This window comes from Spermophilus citellus (assembly GCF_964194105.1).
Source record: "Spermophilus citellus genome assembly, chromosome: 15".
In the NCBI taxonomy this organism is placed as follows: Eukaryota; Metazoa; Chordata; class Mammalia; order Rodentia; family Sciuridae; genus Spermophilus; species Spermophilus citellus.
In genome coordinates, this window is record NC_138195.1 from 66,034,678 (window position 1) to 66,056,229 (window position 21,552).

General features: G+C 37.4%; 1 protein-coding gene across 4 annotated transcripts; it reads left to right on the forward strand.

Annotated features, from left to right (window-relative positions):
• The first annotated feature begins 483 nt into the window (after nt 1-483).
• On the forward strand, nt 484-19,630 carry CCNJ (cyclin J). 4 transcript variants are annotated; one of them, XM_081267233.1, is made up of 7 exons: nt 484-905; nt 1,511-1,620; nt 4,616-4,718; nt 8,925-9,135; nt 15,471-15,770; nt 15,857-16,016; nt 16,592-19,630. In XM_081267233.1, exons 4-7 carry the CDS (start codon nt 9,069-9,071, stop codon nt 17,001-17,003), a joined length of 939 nt encoding a protein of 312 aa, XP_081123359.1. In that variant the 5' UTR covers nt 484-905; nt 1,511-1,620; nt 4,616-4,718; nt 8,925-9,068; the 3' UTR covers nt 17,004-19,630. The 4 variants fall into 4 exon arrangements, with proteins under 4 accessions (XP_081123359.1, XP_081123357.1, XP_081123358.1 ...); XM_081267231.1 differs by lacking the exon at nt 4,616-4,718 and having other exon boundaries at nt 501-905; nt 15,890-16,016; XM_081267232.1 differs by lacking the exon at nt 4,616-4,718 and having other exon boundaries at nt 505-905; nt 15,893-16,016.
• Nucleotides 19,631-21,552: the final 1,922 nt, after the last annotated feature.

Genomic DNA, 21,552 nt, shown 5'->3' on the forward strand with positions numbered 1-21,552 from the left:
TCAGTTCCAGCACCCCTTAATTGATGTTGCAGTGTTTCCAGTTTTGTAGTTTCCTGATTTACTACCACAGATGGTTAATTACATCCTCTATGGATTTGACAAGCTAGGTTATTGAAGGTAATGTTAATTCCCTTCTTGAAAAGTTCTCGGGAATCTCTAAAGCAAAGAACTAAGGCGAAGGATAGGATTAATTAGGTCTCTAAAAGAGGAGTGGATTTTGAGGTAGAACACCTCGCGGAGATAACACCTTAGAGATTACAGAAACACCTAAAACCCATTTAAAAGGCCTGATGATCCCGAGCATCCCCTAGGATGTAGCAATCTGAGGTAGGGCCCATTGGTTTCAAGCTGTGAAGAGCTTTAATCGCCAGAATAAGGCGTCCAAACTTTCTTTTGCTTGCACGCGGGGCACCGAACGTTCTCAGCAGGTGAGTGGCTTAACCAGATGGGTCACCTAATGGTCAACATTAAAATTTCTCGGGCGCTCTCTACCGACCCGGATCCGCTCTCAGGCCGGTTTCGAAGAAGGTGAAGGACGGGCTCCAGGCCCAAAGCACAAGGGCGGACCGAGCCGCGCGGGACGCCGTGAGCACCCGGGAGGGGGCCGTCGAGCAGCGGAGCCGCTGCGGGGCGTAGCACCTGGGCCCGGCCTGGCCGCCGATTGGACGGCTGGGGGCGACCCCGCTGTATCGCGAGAAGAGATTGGCAGTGCAGGACTGCTTGTGCCCCCGCGCTGGCTTTGTACGCCGAGCCGCCCGCAGGTCCTTTAACAATGGGCGGCGCGAGCGCCCGGGCGCTGGGCCCTAGCTGAGGCCGGCGCGTCGCTGCCGACTGTCCGCAGCATGAGCGGGGCCGGGGTCCCCCGCACGCCGGCGGGGCTGGGGCTGTGAAGGCCGCGGTTCCGGGTAAGAGAGCCGCGGTGCGGCCGAGCAGGCCTGGGCTGGGCGCGGGCACCAGTCCCGGGGGCGAGGCGCGGATCCTGGCCGGCCCGGCCTTTTGTTCGCCATTCAGGGTCCGCGCGGTTCCTCAGATCCCGGGGAGGAGCGGGCGCCCGGCCTTCTGCGGCTGGGCCCGGGGGCCGGCGGACGTTCGTTTCTGGCCTCTCGGAGGGAACTTTGCGCCCCAGCGGGGCTGGGACTGGTGTCAAGTCTACCCGCTCCTCGGAGCGTTTCAACCCGGGACTCCAGGAGTCCGAAGGCGGGCCTCCCGCCCCGGCTCTTGCCCAGCTTGCAGCCAGGTCTGTGAGTTGGCAGCTCGGGGTCCGAGTCGATCCCCTTCTTTCCCTGAAACTAGTTGGGCAGTTCCCTAAATAAGCTAGCTCCTCCTGAGTGCATAGGACGGGTCTTAAGTGTGGGATCTAGGAACTGTTGGGTGCGTCCCGGGCTTAGGACGAGTGTGGTGAAGATGAACAGCCGCACCGGGTAGCTGAGGTCACACCCCTCAGGGAGGGGGCGCGGAGGGTCGTGGGGGAAGTTGCTGGCAGTGACCGCGTCTGGGGCGTGTCTTCCAGACTGAAGTTGCCGCGTCTGGCTAGGCGCGCCGCCGAGTCTCATGGAGCTGGAGGGGCAGTGGTGGCGAGGACAACTGGCTGCTGATATTCACCAAGCGCTTCGGTACAAGGTAACACTGGTTCTCAACCTTGCCATTCGGGGTCTTGCGCCAGTTAAAATGAACCTCAAGTTCCCAGAAAGTCCAGGTCTTCCAGGCCAGAAAACCCTAGTTCGCTTATTTGCTCAAGGTTAATTAACTTATTCGTTCCGTCCCTGGGCTATATCAGAAGAACCTGCAACTTAAATGATGCGAGGGCTTAGGAAAGGAAAAGTGGATGTTCTTGTCTCCAGATGGACCACGAATTTGATCTTGTATTTCAGAATACATACACTCTGAGTTTTTATTGGACAAAGCAGCCATAATTGTTCTATAGTTGGTTCTGCATGCCGCTGTTGTAAGTCTCTTTTGTACATATCTAAATTTCCCATCCTTTCATCTAACTTGCTGTGAGACATTGGGCTAGTTAGTTTTCTGGTTCTCAGTTTGCCCACATGTAAAGTGAGGAATAAACATAATAGAATGTGGGGTGGAAGGTATAACTCAGTGGTAGAGCACTTGCCTAGCTTGAGCGAGGCCCTGGGTGATCCCCATCACAATAACAAAAACAGTAGAACATATCTTACTAGGTGATTTTGAAATTTAAATGTATTGTATAGGGGCTTTAGTGCTTGGCATATAGTAAGCCCAAGTAAAAACTGTTATTATTACTTGCCTCTTAAGATTTGGGACTGTTCAAAAAGCTTAATATTAAAGGTAGAAAGACCTAATATACTTAACAGATATTGAAAAAATACACTTTTCTGGGCACAAAATCTGTGTATCACAGCTCTTAAATAACTTTACTCTGCATGTTACAAAACAGATTAATAGACAGCTCTGCCTTTCTGATAACCAGAAGGTATAACTTCTGAGCCAAAATGATCCATAGTTTAACTCACTTTCGCTTTGGATAGAGAGAACCAAAGTGAGAAGCAAAACAGCCTGCTCTTTAATAAAGGGGATTCTGATCATTGGACTTGAGATTCTGGGATGATAACAACTTTTATCTTAAGTCCCTGACGACACTAAGTAGATTGGAAAAAAAAATCGAATTGACTTAAATTCTTAGAATTTTGGATGTTTTTAAAGCTCTAGGTTTTTAAATGCTGTTTACTACTTCTGACGTTCAGTCTTTTATCCTGAATACAACTCAGCACCCTAAGAGAGCATTTTTACTGCATAAAAGTTCCAACTATGGAATGGTTCTCTGGAGTGTTAAGAAGAGTTGCAGGTTTTCTTCTTTGAAAATTGTCTGGATACACTTTTAATTTTTTTTTTTCCTTTTGGCAGATGTCATCTTTTAGTTGGAAATGTGCTTTTCTAAGGGTTAGATTTTTAATCCCTCTTGTATGTGGTGAAATTAATCATTTGTAAATGATACTTATGTTTTTTAATTGACTAAAACTTTTAAGATTTTTCTTGGTGATCCCTCATGGTTTTCAATTCTTGTATTTTATGTGTAGATAATTGTAATCATGAGTAATTATCTGAGTTGGTTTTGTCAGTTGAATTTAGTAGTTTTTTTTTTTTTTAATCTGAGTTTGTTGAATGCTCTTGTGCATTATTCTCTGAAGGAGCCAAAGAATAAGACAGCCCTGCACTCAAGTTGCTAATGAACTGTCATAGGACAAGATAGCACAGAGTCTGAAGGAATACCACTGAAGGTGTCTTGGACCATCTGTGGCACACTATCCTGGGTTGAAGTCAAGGAAGTTAAAATGAATTTTTATTATAGAAAAGCAAGTTATGGGCTGGGGTTGTGGCTCAGTGGTAGAGTGCTTGCCTAGCTTATGTGAGGCACTGGGTTCAATTCTCAGCACTGCATATAAATAAATGAAGAAAAAAAAAAGACAAGTTAAATTCAGGCTGTTGATTGATGATTTACTTAGATAGTCATCTGCTTATTGTATTGAACATGCTGAGTACTTAGTATTATCAGGTGCCATACCAGTTGGAGCAGTAACTGAGAGACACAAACATCCCACTTTCATAGAATCCAATCTTTTTTCATAAGTCAGAACATCCAAATTTAGGTCTTTCTTTGGGGTGTTGCCATTGGATACTCTGGAAGATGTTCTGTGTTTAGACCCAAGGTTTGTAGAGAAATAATCAATGTGACCAGCATTATTTCTTCTAGGGAAGAGTGAAATACAGTGACTAGAAATCCTCTTCAACCCCAAATGCCAACTAGACAGTTTTTATAAAACACAATTTACCACTCAAAAAAACCTACAAATCAACATGTCTCCTCAGATGCTTATGTCTCCTTTTCTTATCTTCTTGCTGCATTTAGTGTCATAGTTGTTTGGGAAAGAATTTTTAGAAGATTTAATGACAGTTCTCAAATTGTAGCTTTGTGAAAAACATTTAGAAAATATTTATCCCATAGAATTGTAGTTAAAATTCTGAGTATTCTTTTAAGCCTGTATTTCTGTCCTGTCTGGGAAGGGAATGGCATTTGAGAAGCAAGAAGTAAGAGTGTTCAATTCTGAGGGATTGGAAATAGACAGCAGGGGAAACCTGTAAGTTGAGAAAAACATAGTCATTTTCTTATGTTTACATAACTGCAGTACCTAGACAAGAACAGACTCTTGTTGGTTATGTGATAAGCACTTCTGCTTTACCATTTAAAAAAACTTAAAAGAGAATATATTGGACACGTTATTTAAAATTGTCTATTGATGGCCCTTAGGTTTCCTTCCTTCCTCCTCCCTCTCTCCCTCAGTGCTAGGGATCCAACCCAAGTCCTTATGTGTGTTTGGCAGACACTCTGCCCCTGAGCTACATCCAGAGCCCCTCCTGACATTTTTTTTAAGTTTGTAAGGTTAACATTGCTAATAATAAACACCTCTAGCACTTTGAAGGTGTGTTTCCTAGTATGTCTTTTCCAGAAAACCTACCCTGGCTTTATTTTTTCCCAGTTCCTCACTCCTTAAGCTGAGTTAGCCTTTCTCAGTGTACTCATAATACCTTGTGATTATAATATTGTGTTATAATGATCTCTGTATTTTGATTCACCTGCTAGAGAGAGGCTTGAGACTGTTTTTCCAGCTTTTCTCCTGGGGTTAGCACAGTACCTGCTACAAGGGAGATGCTCAATATATGTCACATGATGGCAGCAAAGAAAGGTAAAGTTACAACTCATTTACACCATTCTAAAAATCTATAGAAATAGTGAAGGAGAAAGGAAGAATCCTAGGAGCTATATGAGAAACCAGCATGTTCCTTTTATTGAGAGAAAAATTATTTTCTCAGTAGTGTTTGTTTATGCTATTATTATTATTATTTCTATTATTATATATTTGTATATGTGTGGTACTGGGATTGAACCCAGGGCATTTTACCACTGTACTAAACCCCACAATCCCTTTTTGATTTTTATTTTGAGATGGGATCTTGCAAAGTTTCTCAGTCTGGCCTTGAACTTGTAATCTTCCTGCCTTAGCCTCCTTAGTCATGGGATTATAGGTGTGTGCCACCACACCCAGCTTGTGTTGCCTTGATCCTCTTAAGGTTCTTTTACCTAGTAAATCAGTATATCTGAAAATATAATATTTTGTTGTTCCTACAGAGGTCATGATATATATTCATTATTCTGTACCTTCCTGCCATACCACCCCCAATTTATGAGATTTTTCCACATCAACCTATCTAGGTATATTGACCTTTATTTTAAATGCTACATTGCATCAACATCCCATAGTTTATTTAACTAGATCCCTATTAATAGACATCACACTTTTTTTAAAAAATTAAGCTTTATATTTTGAGATTATTAGAATCCTATGCAGTTATAGTACAGGGAGATCCCCTATAACCTTTACCTAGTTTCCTCCAGTGGTAACTACTTGAAAAACTATAATCCTCTATCACAACCAGGGTAATTACATTGACGTAGCCAAGATGTAGAATATTTTCCATCATCACAAGGGTGTATCTTATGTTACCCTTTTATAAAAAGCATACCCTCCCCCTGCCATCTCATACCCTCTTTTTAAAAAGAGTTTTTTTAAAAAATAATTTTTTTAACTTTATTTTATTTATTTATTTATGTGGTGCTGAGGCTCGAACCCAGTGCCTCACATGTGCCAGGCAAGTGCTCTACTGCTGGCCCTAAACCCCATCCCCTCATGCCTCTCTTAACCCCTGACAACCACCAGTCTGTTCTTTCTATAGTTTTGTCATTTCAAGAATGTTATATAAATAGAGTTATAAAATATGTGACCTTTCAGGATTAACTTTTTAAACTCAGCATAATTTTCTGGAGATCCATTGTGGTTGTTGGGCATCAAGCTTTTTTTGCTATTACAAACAGCTGCAAAAGGATTCCTTTTTATATATGATATATTCCTGGGATTAGAGTTTTTAGGTTAAAAAGCATTTGTACTTTTAAAAAAATTATCTATTACAAATTACTCTCCAATAGTTGTCAATCTGATCAATAGTATGTGAGAGCTACTATTTCTCTCTCAATAGCATAAACAAAAATTGATAAAACCAGATCTAGTAAGTAAACAATTACATAATGCTTTAAATTTGAATAAGATCTGACATCTTTTTATATATTTTTGGTCCTGTTGTATTTTTCCTATGATCTTGGTTCATATGTTGTCTTTTTCTTACTGATTTACTTGTAAGAGTTCTCTAAACAGTAAGAAATTAGTTCTTCATCATATTTAACAGAAATATTTATTAAATATATCTATTCTCCCCTTATTTGAAATGCCATTATTTTCATATATCTTATCCTGTCCAAGAACATCTTTCCATGTAAGTCCTTCACACCTATCAATTTTTTATCTTTTTTTTTTTTTTTTTTTTTTTTTTTTTATATTACAGATTGAACCCATGGCTGTTTACCACTGAGCTACATCCCCAGTCCTTTTTATCTTTTATTTTGAGACAGGGTCTTGCTAAGTTGCCTGGGCTGGCCTTGAACTTGTGATCCTTTTGCCTCAGCCTTCTGAGTCACTGGAATTACAGATATGCGCCAACTCACCCAGCCAAATTTATCTTCATACTGTGTTGGCATATGTAAATCTATTCTTGGTCTTTATTTTTATAGATACTCATGTGAAATATTGTATTAGATTGTATAGAAAAACTATTTTAATATTAATTTTATAATCAACCATCCTACTGAAATCTTACTGTTTCTCTTTAATTTTTCTGTTGATTTTCTTGAGTTTTCTGGACACAAATTCTGCCATCTAAAAAATAACAATTTGTTTCATGACAATAATTTATGATTCTTCCTTTCCAATAAGTATACCTTCACTTTTTTCTATCTGAATTGCAATCATAGGCACTAGCCTGGTAATCCTTCTATTGTTTCACCTTCAAGTGAGATGCAGGCTCTTATATTCAATATCTTTTTACCTCCGTCCAATCCATTCCTTCATTAAAGATATGTATGAATATTTGTTCTGTTTCTCCCAGGGTCACTTTTATTTCAGATGCTGTTGTGGTATCTGTCAAGATGATTGTGCATATTTGTGTATGAATTTTTTTGTGAATTACAGTTCCTAATACCAAACAGTCCTTGTATTCATGAGAAGTATTACAGCTGATTATGATGATGCATTTTTGATACTAATCTAATCTTAGAAAATATTAGATTATATGTAACTTCCCTGTTTTCATGTATTGTTAAATGTACATGTGATAAAATTTGCCATGTTAACCATTTTTAAGTGACTGTTCAATAACATTAGGTATATTTACATTGTTTTGCTTCTATCACCACTGTCCCCTCTAGAACTTTTTCATCTTCATAAACTGAAACTCCATACTTAGTAATTTCCCAATTTTCCACCCTTACCCTTCTGTCCCTGGTTACCACTATTCTGCTTTGTCCCTACAAATTTGAATATTCTAAGTACTTCACATAAGTGGAACCGTAAAATAATTATTCTTTATAATCCAACAGCATACTGTCTTCTCTGTAGCATTTATCAGAATTTCCTTTTTAATACTGAATAATGTTTCATTGTGAATGCCACATTTTATGTATCCATCAATCAGTAGGCATTTGGGTTGTTTTTCATGTTTTGGTTATTATACATAATGGTGACATGAATGTGGGTGTACAAATATCTGTTCAAATCCCTTCTTGCTGTTCTTTTGGATATACCTAAAAGTGCAATTGATGGATCATTTGGTGATTATTAAATTTTTTTGACGAACTGCCACCATCATCCATGATAATATGGATGTGAACTGTACCATTTGACATCCTACTAGTATTGTACAAGAGTTTCAGTTTCTCCACATCCTCGTTAACACTTATTTCTATTTTTCTTCCTTTTTTTAATAGTTTTGATTTGCATTTCCTTAGTGATTAATGATGCTGAGCATCGTTTCATATGTTTCTTGGCCATTTATTTATGTTCTTTGGAGAAATGTCTATGCAAGTCCTTTGCCCAAATTTTTAAAGTGGGTTAGTTTTTTATTGTTGAATTGTTAGTTCTTTGGATATTAATCTTTTGTCAGATATATAATTTGTAAACATTTTCTCCTATTCTGTTGGTTGCCCTTTCACTCTGGGGACTGGACATTTTTCTTTTTGCCTGTGCTTTTGGTATCATATCCATGTTACTTCCTGCTATTGTAGTACCTATTAGTTAAGTGTCAGTTTTATACTTATCCATAAAATGAATTTGGAAATTTTCCACTTTTCTCTATGCTCCTGAAATATTTTACTAGTATATATTTTCCAATTTTTGAAAAACTAGTTGGTATATTATTTAAGATTAAAAACTGATGATGGGAAAAATTTAGGTATATAAAGGGCAAAAGAAAGATTAGGCAAAAGAAGATCATAAAACTGCTGAAAAGGACATGAGATTAGAAAATACTAAGGATGAGTACTGGTCTCTAGATCTCTGCAAGTATAACATAATTTATGCAGCATACCAGGAACATATCCACCTTCTTAAGAAAAGTTTTGAGATTCCTCAGGGGTGTGTGTGTGTGTTGTGTGTGTGTGTATGTTATGGTTAGATTTTTGGCAAGGACACATTTTTTTGAAAACACATGATAGTGAAAATACAATTCTCTTTTTTTTTTTAAAGATCTTTGTAGAATGCATCCATTCCATAAAGCAAGAAACACTTAAAATTGGTCACGTCAGAGGTCGTTAAGAATAAATAGAAAACTTTGATTTTAACCAGATTAATTTTTAAATGCCATTTATTATTCTCCCTTTTTTCATTTCTGTGTTCCTCTTAGGAAAAGTGTGTTTTGGACGTACTTGTAACACTAATATATTGGAAAGACTATGTGGGGTATTTCTACAGATTATGTCAGACTAAGTGTTGTTCTTCTTGCTTTAGGAGCTGAAGTTGCCCTCCTACAAAGGCCAGTCCCCTCAACTAAGTCTCAGAAGGTATTTTGCTGATTTGATTGCCATTGTGAGCAATCGCTTCACACTCTGCCCTTCGGCTCGACATCTTGCTGTCTATTTGCTGGACCTGTTTATGGATCGCTATGACATCTCTATCCAGCAGCTGCATTTAGTTGCGCTTTCCTGTCTGCTTCTAGCAAGTAAGTAGGAATGTGATTTACATGACTGGAAATCTCCATTACTTATATGATAAAATAGACTTACATAGAACTCAAATCCTATTCATTAGTACTATCAGGAAGTTTATGATGAAAGTGCTTTTTTAGCAGAACGATTGTTAACCAGACATGAAAAAATGGTTCTGGAGTATTTAAAAAATATATGCCTAAGCCCAACATGTTGAAGATTCTGATATAAATGCAAATTCTAGACCACCACAGATCTATTGAGTCAACATTTACCTAGTGGGACCTGGATAATTTTTAATTTTTAAAAAGTTCCAAAGATAATTCTGTTGTGCTTTTCCAATTGAGAATCATTATTTAAAATCAGTGATTCACAACCAGGAACAACTCTGACCCGAAGGGGATGCTCATCAACATGTGAAAGCATTTAGTTATCACAACTTGTTGAGGGATGCTGCTAGCATTTAGTGCACAGAAACTTGGTATGCTGTTAAACATTCTATAATGCACTGGACAGTTCCCCAGAATAAAGAATTCTTTGGCTCCAAACATTAGTGGCGCTAAAGTTGAGATACTTGTAAAAGTACCATGCTCTTAGATTGTTAGAATGCTTTCTACTGACTATATAACAAATTGGCTTAGTGAACTGAACGTTCATTGTAGCTACTACAGATGGAAGAATCTTTCTTGTGCATCAGGCCAACTAATCTTTTTAACCCAATTTACAGAAGGTACCACTAGACCTTTTCCCACCTCTTTCTCTTAATATCTAATTGGAACTCATTTCATTGCTTGCTAGTACTCTCAGTGAAGAGAAAGGGCAAATAAAGGAATTGAGTTTTTTTCTTTTTTCAGTAATGAGAATGTCTTTATTGAAGTCAAATTGATGTATACTTTTTATATTATCCATGTTACTATAATAGAAAGTTAAGCCCTGTAATATGTACATATATCATCAGTCTTCACCTCTAATCACCACTGAAGGGTTAAGATCCAGTATGGCTGCTGTCCACAAAACATTCCCACTATGCCAGTGCCACCGAAGTTCTTTCTGAAACACCTTTGTGTTTTGGCTGCTAATAAACTTAAAAACCAAATGTAGTCCCCTGTGGTTTGATTTCTGGTACTAATCTCTTCTCAGATTTTATTTTCCTATCTTTATTCTTCCTGTGATTTGATGACCTCATCTACTTATTTTGTCCCCTTGAATATCTTTTTGTATGTTATTTCATATCCCTTGTTAGGACAAGAATGAATGTAAAGCCATTGTCATGTAAAGCCATGACTTCCCACTATTTGTGGTTTAAGGTAGAAACTGCTTACTATAGCATTTAGAATCTTTCATCTGGATCTAGTCACCCAGTCTCCTTATTCAAATTTCTTCCCAGATACCTTGAGCCAGATTCTTAGCAGAATACTATCTACTTCCTGAATAACTGCATTTCCCCTTTAATCTGTCTTCCTCCTAAGACCCAGACACATCTCACATCTCTCCCCCACCCAGAAGCCAGAGAGGTACTCTTTGCACATTTATAATTAACCTTTAACTTTTTTTTTTAATATTTATTTTTTAGTTGTAGGTGGACAGATATCTTTATTTCATTTTTTTTAACCATACGATTTATTTTTATTAGTCATACATGACAGCAGAATGTATTTTGACGTATAATACATACATGGAATATATATACATCAATCATATTGTCTATTCTGCTGCCCTTCCTATCCCCCCTACTCCTCCCCTCTCCCATCCTTTCTCTCTATCCAATCTATAAAGGTCTGAACCTTTAACTTTTAATTAAAAAGTTTCATGCCCATAAGTAATCACATGTACAGTGCTGTATATGTTTCATCACTGACTGTGAAGCCCTTTGGGGTTTAAAACTTGGGATCATTAATGAAAATTTTTTGCTTGCTGTAGCTGACACTGTCATTTTGCCACTACAAAATCACACTTGCTCTGCCTGTAGTTCTTAAAAGAATGGTGTAGGTCAAGTGGGAAGCTCATCTTTGGATTATGAAATGATGCATGGTCAGTTCATAGACTGACTTATGTGACTAAATTAATTTTCAGTTTGATATGTTTTAAATTTGTAGAATTCATTCTTAGTGTTATATTCTCATACTCTGCCTTCTTACATTTGATGTCAATGGCAGCTCTCCTGTTAGTTACCATAAACATTATTCAGATAACTGCTATCTTCCTCATGGAAGGACTGAACTCTATTATGATCCTCCCCCAACTTTTCCCTGCTTTGGGGTGGGCATCCTGGAGTATGAAAGTACGGGATAGCTTATAACTGAAAGGACCAGGTGAAATTTATTTCAGTTATGGAATAGGTTGAAAGACAGCTGCTTATAAAATTCCAGGAGCTTAAGTTGCCAATTCCTTGTTGTATTCATCATTAGAGAAAGGAAGAAGGACCTACACATTATTTCTGATTGCCTTGTTTTAGAGCAGGAACTATAATGATGAATTTTTCTGGATTTGAATCACCCACAATATGAATTTCAACAACCTTGCATCCCAGGTTATTTCTCTATTAAGATGAAAATACAGATCCCTTGCCTTACAAAGTTTTGAGGATAAGGTGGGTTTTAACATAAGAAAATGCAACATAAAGGGTTTGACATTGTAATTATTCCCTAAGAGTCCTGGTTTATCCTAAAATAGACCCTGGTTTGTACAGGGAAATTCTCATATCCTGTGTTTATCACGTGTAGCATGGCTTCTGTTGGTGTCTGTGGCCAGCATGAAACATATGAAGAGCTTGGAATCAGCCTTGAAGATGGGGTGTCTGATAATTTGCTTAAGGTCTTATGAAACTAACAAATGATCTTGGAATCAAGATGAAGTGAAAGTGAAATTATAGACTTTTAGTAGTAACAATTGTAGCAAGTGCTTGTTTCTCCTTGACACCAGTAGTGGGTTAGCAAAGTTTTTTTTCTTTTTATAACTTCCTCTTATATTTCACAATATTTCACAGTTGATCTGATTTATATCTCAAATTTCTAATGAGCTTAGAATTTTTTTCTATGAATTACCTTTTTCTGTTCTTTATCAATTTTTCTATTAGATTGATGGCCTTACAAATTTGTGAGTATTCTTAGTATGTATTAAGGATGACTTTCCTACTAAGTAATTAAAAAAATAGAAAGTGGTTTGGCAGAGCTCAGAATTTCCCCAGATCCATTACCAATTCGGTGTACAACTCTTCTCTACCACATATCTGTCATTCACTGCTGTCTTTGAAAATGTTGCTTTCCATGACTGACTTGCACATTTCCTCTAAAGGAAAGACAACTTGGTGTTTTGTTTTCTGTGGCCTCTTAATTCTTTATTTTCTGGGAAACTGATATGAATTTCCTGTGCCCTTATATCCTGTTTGGGGCCTTTATCAATATAATCACATGGCTTCTGGTATTTCCTTTCAATTGAAGAAACCGGTCTTTTTGATGTGTGTGTGTGTGTAGCATTATGGATAGATAAATAGATTTAAAGTACACACACATAGCATCAGCATAATAAAAACTATAGATATGAAAGCAGTTACTCATTGATGTTATCACACTCTTTGAATTTAATGTCCACAAAGCTGAGCACTTATATCACTATACATAATTAAAAAGTTCCAAAACTCTTTAACCTGAATTAGAATTCTAAATGTGGCTATATATGCAATATGCAAGTTATTTTTAACTTTGCAAATCAGTATGCAGTCTTTTATAATCATTGAATACTTACTGTATACATTTAAATATAGAAATCTGTCATTCTAGTAGTTGTCTCTATAAAATCTGGTACAGTACTTTGGTTCAGATTTGGGAATTCAAACATAAATCTTCCTTTTGGCTTCCTTTTTTTGTTTAAATCAGTTTATTTTCCCTCTCTATCTCCTCTGCTGTTGTTCAGAGAGGGAAGATGGGAGGGGAGGGGAGGGGAGGGGGGATAGTAGGGAATAGGAAAGGTAGCAGAATACAACAGTCACTAATATGCCATTATGTAATAATGTGAGTATGTAACGGTTGTGATTCTGTAATCTGTATTTGGGGTAAAAATGGGAGTTCAAAACCCAATTGAGTCTAATGTATGAAAGATGATATATCATGAGCTCTGTAATGTTTTGAACAATCAATAAAAATAAATAAATAAATAAATAAATCGGTTTATTTGACCTTAAATGAATTGGCCCACCTCACTACCTGGTTTCTTGAGATGTGAAATCGATCATATGCAATTTTATTTATTTATTTATCTGGCTTGCTTTGCTTTGCTTTGCTAGGGACCAAACCCAGGGCTTATGGTAGGCAAGCACTTTTCCACTGATCTACACTCCCAGCTGCAATTTTATTTTTGCTGTTGTAAGTTTCAAAGAGATAATATGAAACATCCTTGATCTGTGAATTATGGTATATTAATTTCTTCAAAGGAACTCCAAACATGATATAAATAAACTCATTAATTTTTTACAATGTTCCTTTGAAGTATACTGCCAGTGTGGCTGCTGCTACACAAATGTCAGGGTGCTTTGAAAGCTTTAATGATTCATCCTGAGGGCTTGAATCAAATTCCTAGGTCGTCATTCTTCTGAAGAATTTCACTTTAAAAACACTGAGAACAGTCTGTCTTCTTCCTTCACTTTATTCAGTGGATGGTGGATAACTATATTAAAAAAAAACACTAAGATGTTTTCAATTATACAAAGTGTATACTAAACTTGCAGAAGTCTTCTTTATGTGATTTGAACTAGAAAGAGCTATCTAGATTTTAAAGTCTGAATTATGTAAGTTATAGATCAACTCCTATCTTCAGCTTTATTTAGTTAAAGAGCAATTTAACTTTCTTGAGCAGGAAGAGATAATATCTCTCCTCCTTTGGGCTTGGGTTTTTCTCAAGATGGGCACTTAGAATCTCCTGGCATCAGAGGCAGAACTTAACCCCAGTTGTGCTGCCTAAGCAAAGATCAAAGGCATGTAGCAGCAGTTTTTCCTCAGCACTGAATAGGTACCTCATCATGAGTGAATTTTTGCTGGCTACTATACAGTTGCCTATACTTTGAGCATCTGCACTGAGTGGCCTCTACCATTTGTTGTTGCAGCTTTAATGTGTGGTACAAACCTATCCCTCTAGAAGAGAAAGTTGACAAGGAAACTTCTAGTTTCTCTCACTTTGGCAATTTTTCTGGCTCTTCTCCAAAAGTGTTTTTAAATGCATAAAATAAAATTATAAGATTTCCAAGGAAACCACATATATTGAAATTGTTATCAAAATATTGAAATGTCAAAATATTTTTTAAACATTAATGTAAAATAGAACACAATAATGGGAGTTAGAAGGCTTTAGTTATTTCTGTTTTATGAACTACCAAGGAATAAGACCCAAAGAGACTTGGAAACAATGCTGGTTCTATTGCTGCATCTGAAAAATCTTAATAGTAAGTGATAGTTCTTGACTATTCTCCAGCCATAAGTTCTAGAAATACCTAAAATGCATGCTTTATGTATAGGAAAATGCTTATTTGGAAATAGTGTGAGGTGATACATACAGATAATAATCAGTAGAAATGTGTTTCTTGGGCTGGAGAGGGAATCTTATTCCTCAGTTGTTCATTGTGGAAACCTTATAGATGAATATTTCCTGAAAAATTAATGCCTTTGAATAATGAAATCCAGCTATCATGTTGTCTTCTATTCTGCTTTGCATAAGGGGATTTGAAAGAGGATAGAAAGTATCTTCTCCTTTCCCCCTCCTTTTAAAATAGACTTAGCTAGATTTTGCCTAGAATTCAGAAGAGGAGAGATGGTATTTTTTGTGGAATGATAATGCTTGCTAGACATTCACCCAGCCCTACCTCCCCATCTCTTATCTCTTTCTGGAATTGAGATTATGCTGAAAATATGCCAAAATGAGACACTTGAGCTTAAAAAGCTCTGACATTAAGTCCTTTAAACTCTACTCTGCTTCTACCTTAAAATAATTTTCTTTCACCAACCATCATCTGCCCACAAGAAGGAAACTTTCTGAAAAGAATCAGCTTGTGAGATTTGAGTTATTTTTCTCATTGGCATATATAACTATTTTCTTTTTACAAGGTAGGATACAAATGAAAGTATTCCATGCATATTTTTTTGGAGGATAGGGAAAATGGGAGATGGTGTTACTGGGAAGGAAAGTACGTATGCAAATACAGAACCAAAGTATTCTGGCACAGTCCTATCTCAGTAAGGTAGAAAAAATAATGTCTTTGGATCTAAATCTTGATGGTAAGTCAGAAAATCCATTTAACTGAATAGACATATAATGATCTCTTACTTAATACTTTTTCCAACCTTTCTCCTTTTCTTAAAAGGTAAATTTGAAGAAAAAGAAGATAGTGTGCCTAAGCTGGAGCAGCTCAACAGCCTGGGTTGTATGACTAATATGAATCTAGTATTAACAAAACAAAATTTGCTACATATGGAACTATTATTATTAGAAACCTTTCAGTGGAACCTCTGCCTTCCAACAGCTGCCCACTTTATCGAGTATTATCTCTCAGAAGCAGTACATGAAACAGATCTTCATGATGGCTGGCCAATGATTTGCTTGGAAAAAACTAAACTCTACATGGCCAAATATGCAGATTACTTCCTGGAAGTATCTCTGCAAGGTGAGTTGTTGTGGCTGCCAGTAAGTAACTTGTGTGCTTATAACTTGGTATTCTGTTGCTTAAGTTCATTTTTGGTGTCTCCACAGATTATGCCTTTCTAAATTATGCACCTTCTTTAGTAGCTGCTGCATGTGTGGCTTCTTCGAGGATTATACTTCGTCTTTCTCCAACGTGGCCTACAAGACTACATCGTCTTACTGCTTACTCCTGGGATTTCTTAGTGCAGTGTATTGAACGACTGTTGATGTAAGCCTTTTTAGTCTTGTGTTCATAGTTTCTCATTAACCTTTTTATTCATGTGTAAGGTGCCCCCCAAAAAAGTTCTCAAAGGCACAGAGTTCTTAGGAGACTTGCTCTTAACAGCTGCTTGCTGCCATGAGAACAAGCCACTGTATGAGCAGGACTCTGTAGAAGGGGAGCTCCTTTTGGCTTCTAGTAAGTTAGAAGTTAACCCTTGCAACTGTGGTTCTAGGTACATGATAGGGAAAGGATCTGCTCTTGAATGTCTGTAGGCCATAACTTTGAGATCAGTCCAAGTAAATCTCACCCCATTCTTATTTCCACTTCAAATTTTGGGGCTCACTAGAGTGTTACTAAAGTCACAGTCAAAATTAAGTGCTTATTTTGGACACACCTCCCAAGTTGGAAATAGCCTTAGGAGGGTACAGGGAAGATCTTGCTGCTGGGAATTATGGTGCAATGACTGCTGCCTGTGTAGTGGTGGCATTTGATGGAGTGAGCTGTTGAGGAGGTGGAGGTGGGAGTTCCCTGCAGATTCTTCTCAAGTAATGGTATTGTTTCCTTTTTCCTCCATGTTTCAGTGCTCATGATAATGATGTAAAAGAAGCAAACAAACAGAGAGGACAGGCAGGCCCTCAGTCAGCACAACTAGGTGTGTTCCAGACAGCCTCCCAGCCCTCACGGCCGGTCCATTTTCAGCAACCTCAGTATCTCCCTCAGACTCAGCAGACCTCACTGCAATATCGCCATCCTGTATCAGAACAACCAAGCTGTCAGCAGATTGTATCTACCACACACACCTCGTCTTACACACTACAGACATGTCCTGCTGGCTTCCAAACCAGTGTTCAGGGACTTGGGCACATACAGACTGGTGTTGGGATGTCCCTAGCAATACCAGTAGAAGTTAAACCCTGTCTGAGTGTTTCTTATAACCGGAGTTACCAGATAAATGAACATTATCCTTGTATTACCCCGTGCTTTGAAAGGTGATTATGTGCAAAGGCAGTAACCAACCCAGACTGTCTTGTGACTTGAAGCTCTGGGACAAACTTTATAAACTTCTCTTCAGAAGGAAAGGGATCTACCAGAAGACTGAATATCCCTTTCAGTGCACCATTAATATCTAGGAGGACTAAGCAAACACTTAATAGTGTGTGTCAAATCCTGTTACAAAATCCTGTGTGACAGATATGTTCAGGCCTGGCTGATGGTCCAAATATTTCAAATATTTTCAATACAACAACAAATTTGGACAGACTCCAATTTGCCATTTTGAGGTTTGACCTGTGGTAGGCTCTGGGCCTTATGTTGGCTTATATGTCAAAGACTATAATGATTATCTGTGGACTTGCCAAACCGTCTTCTATGAAGGAAAGTTACAGTATTAATTTTTGAAGAGATCTTTTGTTTATTCTGCAGTTTTGAGTTGTTTTGTTTTGTTCTGTTTTTTTTTTACCTACAGATTAATTTCTGACTAAGGTTAAACTCATGAATTGATATGCTATACCAATCTGTGCAGTAAAAATTTTTTTCAGATGATTCTGTATAACTTCCTATCACAAATAATATAGGTATCTGAATTTATGTACTAAATTTAGGGGTGGAGTAGATCCCATGTCTTGAAATCATGGTCATAACTTTTGTTTGATTGCTTGCTTGTTTGTGATCAGCCTCAACTCTTTAGAATTAAAACACATTAACTCAGGGAATTTGTACTACTTGGAAACATTTAACTGTAATGCAACATGCTTTGGGAATGTTATAGTATGAACTACCTTTATAACATAGGTTAAATATTCCTATGCTAAAATGTGTTTTCCAGTGAGAACTTAATATTGTAGCACAGAATGAATGAAGTGGTGGTTCCTATGATTCATAATATGTATACAGGTTTTGCATTTCTCAGTGCAATTAATGGTTTATATTCAGATTTGAGAATACTCTTAAGAAAAAGGTTTTTTTCAGAAGAAGACATAACTGTAAAATATCAGTACTAGAATAAAGTCCCGTAGATTTATTTTGGAGAGGGGAGTGGCCAGGGTAGTACTCAGGTTGTGCTAGTGCAGCACTTTGTTATGTGGAAGACAGGTTTTATAAGCAACCATGGAATCCAGCTAGTTTGTCTAAACAGGCAAAAGTACTGATTTCTAAATTTCAGTAGCTGCTTTCATTAGGTTGGGCCCACAACTGCCCTGGCATATTTCACTGTACTCATGATGAGTGAAAACACAATAATAGTCATGTTAGCAAGGGCAACTTGGGAGAAAATGTTTTGGGGGAATAAACTTAAAAAGTAAAAAATAATAATGAATAAACTGTATACATTACTCTCTTGTTAGTGGGAGAAGAGAGATTTGGTGGAGGGATGCTTTCTGGTTTAAAAATTATTAAGGTGTGTCTATTTGTGTTTTTTTTAAGGATAGCACTTGAATAGAGGGGCATCTGCATGGCAGATATGCAACCGCCACAATGTGCATTGAAGACAAACATAATGATGTTGTGGGTATGCAGCAGGAGTCTCAGTAATCAAGCCAATGGCCTTTGTGAGGAAAGGAAGGGGCTCAACACAGCAAAGGACTGATCCAAATGGCTCCAGTGGTTGAGTGTGGGTGGGTGGCTTCTGCCAGCATGAATTCTTAGAGAAATGTCCTTTCCTTAAAAGGAAAATAACTTTTATATAATTTAGAATACAGAGGGCATGATGTGCATTTATTAGTCTGGTAAATTTAAAAAACCACTCAGGTAAGAACACTCGCTCATGGCAGTTTTCAAGTGTGGAAATTGATTTCTGAAAGTATCATCATTTTTCCTCTAAAAAGGCTGCTAATTGGAGCAGGTTTAGTAGTTCTTACCGTAAGAAAACTTGAATCATTGGGGGGGAAAATATGTTCAAAAGATAGTATATCTTTCACATTCACAAACTCAGCAACCTGGAGTCCAATTTTCAGTATTTTAACTACCTCAGTAATGCTATGAATGTAAGATATTGGGATAGAGATCCTAACTTGAAACAACAACCAGTGCCTGTGGTGATTTAATGTCTTGTCAAATGCTTTTATTGATTGGTTTGTATGTCATTCTTGTTATAGAAGAATATGCCTTTTTTAAAAGCTTATTAACACTTTTCCCAATTTATATTTAAAAAAGCTAAAGAACACTGGATTAATTGGGGAGGGGTAGAATAAAATAATTGATTACTATTGCTGCATACCCAGGGTGGGGTGGGGTGGTTGGAGAACCAGAAGTGTTTTTAAAACATTAGGTTTCAATATAAATACAACTCACAACTGTTAGCTGGGAGGGGGTTGGGTGGGGGAGTTGTGTGGGTTTTGTTTTGTTTAATTTATTGATTAGTCTTTAAAGCTGTTTGTTATTTTGGTTTTTTGTTTGTTTTTTGAGATTACTGGACCATCATTAAATGTGTACTGTGAAGAGATTAATATGTATCAAGGGCTTTACCAAAGTCCACTAAATAAACACTACTCAAGTACAGACTGCAAACCAAAATGTATCTGTGTTATGATATTAATTGCAAATAGCGAGCATGGTGCTAAAGTCTACACCAGTGGAATTAGATGAGTGCTATGCACTTAATTTTAAAATAAAACTAGTTTTCATTAAAATGGTCTTGGTGTTTTTGTTTTATATACAGACTAGTAATTTACAGGTTCATTGAGCCATGTCTTTGTACAAGTCAGACTTAGAATCACGATTTACTAAGTCATCCAGATGTAGGATATAGCCACAGTGGTGGGAAAAATTGATCCATCATGTATTCCATCCTGAGCATTTTATTTGACACCACTGTTGCCTTTTGATCTTAAAATTAGTACTGCAGATTCTAATTTGTTACAGAATGATACAAGTTTCAGAATACTTTTAAGAAAAATATGGACCCAAATGATCAAGGATGTGAGAGGCAACAGAATTAACTAAGTAGTGGTCTGTTTATGTGGGTGTAAATATTTTCTACTTAATCTAACTTAAACCTTAGTAGATGTAAATTATTTTTAAAGAGTAAAATCTAACAGGTTTGTACAAATGGATTGGGGATTTATACCCTTAAAATAAGTCCTGTAAGAATTTTCACTTACTCTGGCATAATGCCAGGGTTTAACAATAGCTCTTGAGAGTTAATATGCAATGTTCTTTAGGGCTGAATTTAAGAGAGAAAAAAAAAAGCAACAAGCATTCAAAACCAGGGCAAGAAACTTTGCATTGAGGTGATTCTGTACCCTACATGACAAGGTGATAACTGCCTCTCAAGCACATTATGAGACTTGTCCTCTCCAGCCCTAAGCAGCTTACATCTAGGTTAATAAATATGACAGGAACACTGTAAGCAATTAGAATGGTGTCTGGAACTCAGTTTAATGTTTGGTTTAGGGATCACTCAGTATCCATTTTTAAATCCCTTAGATTAAAAAAAAAAAAGTATACTCATCAACAGCATAAAGATCAGGCTCAAACTGTATAGAAAGGTCATCTGCTACCTGATGCCTACCCCCACTACCACTTTTCTTCATATTTACTCCCCAAACACTGCCTACTAGGGAAGCATTACCACCCTGAATTGAAGAATCTGGAGTCCATGAGACCTTGCCATTGTATTTAGTTTATATATAAAAGTTTGCCTCTGTCCATATAATTTTATCAGTTATTCAAAGGAATCAGTGATTAAAAATAGTAGTAGCCACTGTCTTATCTGTTTACTTGCTAGTTTTCTCCTAATTTAAAATGTTCTCTTTTTTTTAAAAAGGCTTTTAGAATACATTTAGATTTATAGAATTATTACTAAAATAGTAGAGAGTTCTCATGTATCCCAATTCAGTTTTCCCCTTATTTTCATCTGACATTGGTGTAGCCCATTTGTCACAATGAAAAAAAAATAGGTTATTGTTAACTAAAGTCCAGAATTTATTCAAATTTCCTTAGTTTTCCTCTAATGTCCTTTTCTGTCCCAAGTTCCTATTGGGGATATCCCGTGACTTTTACTTGTTAGGTCTTAGGTAACTTGGTTGTGCTAGCCAGACTTTCCTTATTGATGATGATCTTGATAGTTTGGAGGATCATTTATCAGGTATTTCATAGAATGAATATTTGTCTTTTGAGAGGTGGGCTTTATTTAGTCTTACTCATCTTGTGCCCTTTGTGTGATAGAGAGCCTGGCAAAAGGCTCTTGGGACTTTAGGTAACTCAAACACCACAGTGGGCAGGAAACAAATGCTGTCTTGGCTGATTCAGTGTTCCAGAAAAGGTATAGTTCCATCGGATTTGGTAGTGATTAGATGGTATCCAGATAATCCTATGAACTGAATTGAATAAATCAAGTGTTTCTAAAAGCTGGTGATACATCTAGAAATGATGTTTCATGAGAAACAACTGAAGGAACTGGTGAGTTTTTCCACTGAGGGGAAGGTGAAACACCTGTCTTCCCACTTACAGGTAAGATGTCATATAACTTGAAAGGGCTGAGTTAAAATAATGGTCAAGGGGCTGGGGATGTGGCTCAAGTGGTAGCGCGCTCGCCTGGCATGCG